An 8504-nucleotide genomic window follows, 5' to 3' on the forward strand; every position below is an offset into this window, starting at 1 on the left:
CTGTGCAAGTTGCCACGAGAAGGGCACACACAAAAACCGTACGCACCCGGGCCGATCGATCCTGTGCTGCTCGCCTGTTCCATCGTCGGCTCGTCCCAGCATGGCCACACAACCCACGAACGGTCGTCTCCCCGCGCTCTATCTTCTCCGGCGCCACGTTGGCCCCCGGCTTATCTGGTCCAGTCGTGCGTCCGCCGCCTGTGATCCATTCCTCCCAAATCCTCGAGCCACGCCGCAACGTAATAACGTAGAACAGCTTCCGAAATCTTAAGCTCCGTAAGCCCCCCTCCTCGTCAGCGCCGGCCGGATTACACACCGGCATCCAACCAGCAGCAATGGAGACCGTCGCGGCTGCCGGCTACGCCCGCGGGGCCGCCACGCGCTCCCCGGCGTGCTGCGCCGCCATGTCCTTCTCGCAGTCCTACAGGCCCAAGGTGCGCAAGAGCTACATACACATGCTGCACGCGCCAAACAGTCGTCCTCCTTTTTCCTGATGCCTGACGGGTAATGTGGCGGCAGGCTGCCAGGCCGGCGACCTCGTTCTACGGCGAGTCGCTGCGGGCGAACACGGCGAGGACGTCGTTCCCGGCGGGGAGGCAGTCCAAGGCGGCGAGCCGGGCGGCGCTCACCACCCGGTGCGCGATCGGCGACAGCCTGGTGCGTGCCGTGCATCCATCACCAGTATACATGCTCTAGTCCCCTGCGCGTCGCCGGTGTCACGTGAGGCTTACGGTGTCTGTGCATATTTTGGGGGTTTTTGTGTGGTGACAGGAGGAGTTCTTGACCAAGGCGACGCCGGACAAGAACCTCATCAGGCTGCTGATCTGCATGGGGGAGGCGATGAGGACGATCGCCTTCAAGGTCAGGACGGCGTCCTGCGGCGGCACGGCCTGCGTCAACTCCTTCGGCGACGAGCAGCTCGCCGTCGACATGCTCGCCGACAAGCTCCTCTTCGAGGTGAGACGACCAAGAGCCAGCGCTTTCCATCCACGCACGCGTGCTGCACGCCTCGTCCCGTCACGGTTCCTCACCTCGCTTGTATATATGCAGGCGTTGGAGTACTCCCATGTCTGCAAGTACGCGTGCTCTGAGGAAGTCCCCGAGCTGCAGGACATGGGTGGCCCGGTCGAAGGTACTTACATAACCACACATCCATCTTGTCACGATAAACAATCAGCCAGGAATCAAAGCCCAAATCTCGATATGATGGTTAAGGAGGAAGACGATCACCTTATGTTTTAACCATGTTCTTAACACAGCGCGTGCCATTCCTATTCCTGAATATATAGTGGTACTGTAGTGTACTGGACAGAGTTCAGTGCCACACCACACCAGCAACACCACTGCTAGTCTGCTACTGAACAAAACACATGTCCCCTTTGTCACCTTCAGAGCACTATAGCAGTGGAACAACATATATCTGTACATGTTTGTAACCATGGTGTCCTCTTGGATTCTACTCATACGAACCATCCACTCACCAGCAGCTGCATGTACTGTAGCTACGTAGCTCATTTTAGCTGGCGTTTACGAGATGCAGAAATTTTGGCATTCTGAATTCTGATCGGCTCGGGTTTTCCGTCGCGTCTTACAGGTGGATTCAGTGTGGCGTTCGACCCCCTTGATGGTTCCAGCATTGTGGACACCAACTTCACCGTCGGAACCATCTTCGGTGTCTGGCCCGGCGATAAGCTGACGGGCGTCACCGGCGGTGACCAAGTTGCTGCTGCCATGGGCATCTACGGCCCTCGCACCACTTTCGTTGTTGCCCTCAAGGACTGCCCTGGGACGCACGAATTCCTTCTTCTCGACGAAGGTTCACTTTAGTTCCGAATCAAGTATTCAGTCCAACTTCTGTACACATGTAATGAATGGTATTGATCGAAGGTGTACAAATGCTGCAGGTAAATGGCAGCATGTCAAGGACACTACAACCATTGGAGAAGGGAAGATGTTCTCCCCTGGTAACTTGAGGGCCACATTTGATAACCCTGATTACGACAAGGTACAGTCACTGTTTGGTTTGTTGCTTCTCTGCACACCTCTAAATTGATGTGGGAGCAGTTCTAATCAGAATCTAACAAGTGGGAAATGTCCCTTTGCAGCTTGTCAACTACTATGTGAAGGAGAAGTACACGCTGCGTTACACCGGAGGCATGGTCCCTGATGTCAACCAGGTACATATATCAACAACTCTCTTCAGTTATTATTACTAGTCACATTGCTTGCTCGCATCCTTAGAAGTTACAAGCCACCAACGCTGCCCTGAAAACATATGTACAGTAAGATGAACAGAAAGATCACCTGCATGGAACACTGAGGCCTTCTTTGGTTCATAGGGTTAAAAAACATAGGAAATGAGATGATATGCATCTCAAATCCTATGAATAGGAAGAGAAAAATACATGTCTTTTGCTTCACATCATATGATTTCTTGAGTCTAAACTAATGTTTATTTTCCTGTGAAATTTGAAGGATAGGAAGATTCCTCCATAAGAATACAATTTTGTTCCTACAAACCGAAGGACTCTAAAGGATATTTTTTTTCTATAGAAATCCTATATCAAGTGAAATTCCTACAAAATTCCTCCAAACCAAAACCAAAGGAGGACTGAAATGCCATGTCAGTGGTTCTTCAGTACGGGCGATATATCTCATCGATGATCAGGGCTAGCCCCTGTTCAGTCCAACTCCAACATTGAACAACGTGATGATCATCTGTCATGTCAGTTCCACTCCTACACCTTTGGCCACGCAGAGAGACAATCTTCCAGTCGAGGCAACGCAACTTTCTGAATTTGGCTGGGTGCTCCCGGTGAGTGCCACGAACTGTTGTTCCACCGCGCGCCCATGCGGTCGACCATCGAGCCTGTACCAGCGTCTGCTTTAAGCAAGGCCATGCTGTCGATCGACCGGCATGGCGCGTACTAGTGCACCAACCTTGCTTTGCTTCTGTGAACTCCCTACGTACACTCCATTGCATGTAGAGATCGAATTCTTTCATTTTAGCAGCGTCTGCACGCGTGAGAATAAATGGATGTTTGATGGTGCATGCAGATCATCGTGAAGGAGAAGGGCATCTTCACGAACGTGACGTCCCCGACGGCCAAGGCGAAGCTGCGGCTGCTGTTCGAGGTGGCGCCGCTGGGGTTCTTGATAGAGAAGGCCGGCGGGCACAGCAGCGACGGCAAGCAGTCGGTGCTGGACAAGGTGATCTCCGTCCTGGACGAGCGGACCCAGGTGGCCTACGGCTCCAAGAACGAGATAATCCGCTTCGAGGAGACCCTCTACGGCTCCTCCAGACTCGCCGCCAGCGCCACCGTCGGCGCCACCGCCTGATAATCGATCCATCTTCTTTTTTTACGCTTTTTTCAACCTGAAAAACAAGATGTCCGTTATAGAGTTCGTCTGAAGCATGTTGTTGTCTTGTGACGATGCGAACTGGTAATGCAGCGGGCAGACGGGCTTGCTTACGTCTGCCGCCCTTGTCTCCACTGCGAGGTGATTGTCGGACACCGTTGTGCGCTTGTGCATGGCATTGGCAACACTTGTGTCATCAGATGTCTGCGTGTCTCTAACCTAAGCAGGCAACGTGATCTCCGATCTCTGCACCTTTGCTCCTCTCACTCTCTCACAGGACTGTTGTGCAACAGTCCCGATGTTTCCACGAGCTACTACGTGCCAGGCCGCATGCAACAGTCCACGGTATGGGGTGCAACAGAGGAGCAGCGCGCGCCATAAACATTCTGTTGCCTGAGACTGAGAAAGCAGTTTGTCTGAAACCCGCCCGCCCCGACCAACCGCGCAGATCGATCCCTGCAGTCCCCGACTCCACAAATCCTGGCCGCCGATCCTCTCGGTACGTACCACCGCGGCTGTCCATTCTTTTAATCCCTTTCGGGTACCGCGGTACACTACAGTGGGATGCATGATGTGACGCAAGGCTCTGCACGTCGCATGGCATGCAGCCACACGGGCCTGGCCGTGTGCGGGCAGCCGGGCACTGTGGCGGCCGGCGGCAGCAGCAGTGCTCCGTAATTCATTTGATCGAGACTTCATTAAAGAATGGTCCAAGTCCGTCCAAGTCGAGCGCGGTGAAAAGGAGACCGCCAGGACGCAAGGAGGAAACTTGGATGGCATGTGATCGCTGATTGCGCAATCGAGCGGTGGAGTACATGCATGTTTGCTTGCGGGTGCAGGCCGTGCATGGCCAGAGCGTGCCGCCAGCCGTGGCAGCAGGGTGGCGTCTAGTGCACGTAGGAATATGGCGCGCCTCCATCTCTGGCCTGGCCTGACCGTGACCGGCGTCGCATAGCTCCATCGATGCAACCGACGCAATGCCCCAAGCTATTAGCTACTCCTACTAGTGTACGTACTGCATCGACCGGAAACATGCAAAGCTCGTCCCAGCAGGGGACGATGGACGTGACGGCCCGCCGTCGGAGTCACCCTGTCATGGAAAAAGGAGGAGGCGGTAGGAGCAGGGGGAGACCGCGGTACCACGCTAGCAAACGTCCGGCTGCACAGTCGTCAATATTCGATCTTGGCCATGCCGGAGTTTGTTTCCTCGGCGTCTCGAGACATCGGGTACCGCGGCGCCAGTGCCCGTCCTCCCGGCGACGCGACGGGTGCCGCCGATTGGCCGTGCTTTTTTGACTTCAGGCCTTAGGCCAACTCCACCGCGCGACCCTATCCCGTCCGGCCCCGTTCGTTTGAAGTAAAATGAACAAATTGATCGGCCCAGCGCGCGATGGCCGAACCCATTCTGTCCGTTTTGTGTCCGGACCGATCCATTTCGAGCGCAAACATACGCCGGTTTTGGGTCGTGGCGAACAGCAAACGGGCACGTGCTCGTCCGCGTCGGGGCCGCGTGGCAGACGGCCACCTACCTCCCACCCGCCAACATCAATGTGCACGGGCGGCCGGGCCTGCCTGTCATCCGCACAGAGAAATGTCGCGGTCGTTCTTAAATGCAAAAGCCGTGGACCAGTCATCGTCCACACTTTCCACTCCACCCCGCGGCCTCCTCAAAACCCGACACTCCCAAACCCTAGCCTCGAACTCGTTGGTCGGCCGCCTCACAGTCATGGTCCCGTGGAACTACGGCCGCAAGGGGAAGCACGACCACGAGGCTGGCTCCTCGTCGAGACGCCGCCGCGGCTCCGTGAAAAAGGAGGCCGCATCGCCCCCGCGCCGGGCCCCTGCGCCTGCCCCCTTCACCATCGCCCCCAGGCCCGCCGGCGAGCGCGAATGACAGTACCTCAGCGACGATGTGTGCCGGTGCTACTGGGAGACGAGGACGCCGGTCCCGTGGAGCGACGTCCACCTCCCCAACAATTGGCACCTCTCCGTCGACCGGGCCCCGATTCCGCCGGTGCCGAAGAGCGGCCATGCGCACCGCGATGAGATCGCCGCCGCCGCCGCGTGCTCCCCGACGACCTCTACTTCGACGATAGGTATGCCCCCCGATTCCAGCCTCTGGGACACCTGGCTCCAGGACGAGCACGACACGCATCGCGCGTCCTACTTCGCTGGCACAATGTCGGGGCCGCGGCGGCCACGCCGGGAGGTGCGCGGGCGTACACAGGTGCGCGGCCTCACGCCCACGCTGTCGCCTTCCCCGTCTCCATCACTACCTCCACCTCCTCGCATGACAGCGGAGGAGGAGGCCCGGCTCATGCAGCGTGTCATGGAGGACTCCATGAACACGCATCATGAGCGCCAATGGTCGGGCCTAGAGGAGACGATAGCCCTCTCTGCGGCCGGCGACGTCGCCATCCCCGAGCTGGATATGGTGGCGGCGGAGGAAGCGATGGAGGACGCGCTGGTGGTCGCGTTCCACCTGGATCTGGTGGGCCAGCAGTGGAGCTGGTCGTGCACGGCTCTAGAGATGGCCGACGCCGTGGAGGGGCGTGAACTCGTGCTTCACGCCGCCGCGGTCACCGGAGCGGGAGGCCTCGCCACGGGAGGAGGTGGTGCAGGCACCTCCGGCCTTCCAGCCCGCCCCCGTGTACCACGCGCCGCCGTCCCACCTCTGGACGCCGCCGACCTACGTCGACCTCGTTAGTGACGACGACGACACCGACGGCCACTGAAGACGGCGACGGCCACGACATCGATGGGCGCGGCAAGAGCGCGCGGGCGGAGTTTTCTATTTTGTTTTTATGTTAATTATGGCACTAGGCCGTTAAGTGAACTGTTAAACTGGGCCGTTTTGTGGCCATGACCCCTAACTAATGTTTTATGTTTTTTTAACTGCGTTTATTTACTTTTTTAGTCATTTTATTTATGTTTTTCTGTTTTTTTAATCACGTCCAACGCGGACATGATTTGGGGCGTGGTCGTGCGGTGGGCGCACCCACGACCCAACGGACAAGAGCGGACACGGGCGAACCCATTGCCGCCCCAAACGGACAAAATCCGGCCAAACCGGACGTCCGCTTGGGGTCGTGTGGTGGAGTTGGCCTTAGTGGCTTTTGTCGCCGCCTGCCACCGCTCGCGCGCGTCCGCCATGCTGTGCTACTAGTTCTTGGTTAGGCCAACTCTAGCGCGCGACCCCATTCTGTGCTGGTGCGTCCGTTTGAGGTAGAACGGACGAATAGCGCGGCCCAACGCGCGGCCCCAAACGGACAAATGTCCTGATTTTGTCTGTTTTCCACCGATTCCTGGTCCAAACTTGTGCCGAGTTTGGGGTGAAACGGACATCGCGCGGACGGGCTCGACGCACGCCCTTGTCTTCCCGTGGCCCGTCTGTCGGGGTCACTAGCATTCCATTCGCTTCCAAAGCATCCATCCGCTCTCCCCCGTCGCCGGCGCCGGCACTATTCTCCGGCAGCCTCTTCACTGCTCACCCCCGGCCGTCCATACCAGAGCACATCTCGACATGGCTGCCACCACGCCCATGCTTTCGTAGGAGTTCTGGCCATCGCTTGGAGGAGATTTGGCTGTCGCTGTCGTTGCCGGTGGATGAGGGGATACGACCGCTGGCGACATTTATGGACCACCGCGACCACGGCAACTCCCAACGAGTGCTCCAGAGCGGCCAGTAGCCGGCCGCCAACCACCCCTACTGCATCGAGGTGATCATCGCAACCTCTTTGCCATCACGACCGCAAGGTGTTTGACACTTTGCCCACAAAGGTATGGATAGTGGAGATGAATTTTTCTTCCACCACTTCATTTATTCATCGGACAATTCGTCCTCGGATGATGAAGATCTTGTGGTGGCTGCATGATAACCCACAAGTATAGGGGATCGCAACAGTTTTCGAGTGTAGAGTATTCAACCCAAATTTATTGATTCAACACAAGAGGAGCCAAAGCATATTCTCAAGTATTAGCAGTTGAGTTGTCAATTCAATCACACCTGGATAACTTAGTATCTGCAGCAAAGTATTTAGTAGCAAAGTAGTATGATAGTAATGGTAACAGTGATAAAAGTAAAGATAACAGTATTGTAGTGATTGTAATAGCAGCAACGGAAAAGTAAATAAGCAAAGCACAATATGTGAAAAGCTCGTAGGCATTGGATCAGTAATGGATAATTAAGTCGGATGCGATTCCTCATGTAATAGTTATTACATAGGGTGACACAGAACTAGCTCCAATTCATCAGTGTAATGTAGGCATGTATTCCGAATATAGTCATACGTGCTTATGGAAAAGAACTTGCATGACATCTTTTGTCCTACCCTTCCGTGGCAGTGAGGGTCCTAATAGAAACTAAGGGATATTAAGGCCTCCTTTTAATAGAGTACCGGACCAAAGCATTAACACATAGTGAATACATGAACTCCTCAAACTACGATCATCACCGAGAAGTATCCTGATTATTGTCACTTCGGGGTTGTCGGATCATAACACATAATAGGTGACTATAGACTTGCAAGATAGGATCAAGAGCTCACATATATTCATGAAAACATAATAGGTTAATATCTGAAATCATGGCACTCAGGCCTAGTGACAAGCATTAAGCATAGCAAAGTCATAGCAACATCAATCTCAGAACATAATGGATACTAGGGATCAAACCCTAACAAAACTAACTTGATTACATGGTAAATCTCATCCAACCCATCACCGTCCAGCAAGCCTACGATGGAATTACTCACGCACGGCGGTGAGCATCATGAAATTGGTGATGGAGGATGGTTGATGATGACGACGGCAATGAATCCCCCTCTCCGGAGCCCCGAACGGACTCCGGATTAGCCCTCCCGAGAGAGATTATGGCTTGGCGGCGGCTCCGTATCGCAAAACGCAATGAAACTTTCTCTCTGATTTTTTTCTCCGTGAAACAGAATATATAGAGTTCGAGTTGAGGTCGGTGGAGCATCAGGGGGCCCACGAGACAGGGTGGCGCGCCCAGGGGGAGGGGGCGCGCCCCCACCCTCGTGGACAGGGTGTGAGCCCCTGGCCTTGATTCTTTCACCAATATTTTTTATATTTTCCAAAAGTTATCTCCCTAGATTTTCAGGTCATTCTGAGAACTTTTGTTTTCT

General features: G+C 55.1%; 1 protein-coding gene across 1 annotated transcript; it reads left to right on the forward strand.

The window, feature by feature from the left end:
• Positions 1–127: 127 nt before the first annotated feature.
• On the forward strand, positions 128–3494 carry LOC123071437 (sedoheptulose-1,7-bisphosphatase, chloroplastic-like). The gene is made up of 8 exons (XM_044494980.1): positions 128–434; positions 520–657; positions 772–957; positions 1051–1132; positions 1595–1816; positions 1905–2005; positions 2106–2177; positions 3058–3494. The coding sequence occupies exons 1-8, from the start codon at positions 336–338 to the stop codon at positions 3337–3339; spliced, it is 1182 nt and encodes a 393-aa protein (XP_044350915.1). The 5' UTR covers positions 128–335; the 3' UTR covers positions 3340–3494.
• Positions 3495–8504: the final 5010 nt, after the last annotated feature.

This window comes from Triticum aestivum, chromosome 3B, assembly GCF_018294505.1.
Source record: "Triticum aestivum cultivar Chinese Spring chromosome 3B, IWGSC CS RefSeq v2.1, whole genome shotgun sequence".
Taxonomy (NCBI): domain Eukaryota; kingdom Viridiplantae; phylum Streptophyta; class Magnoliopsida; order Poales; family Poaceae; genus Triticum; species Triticum aestivum.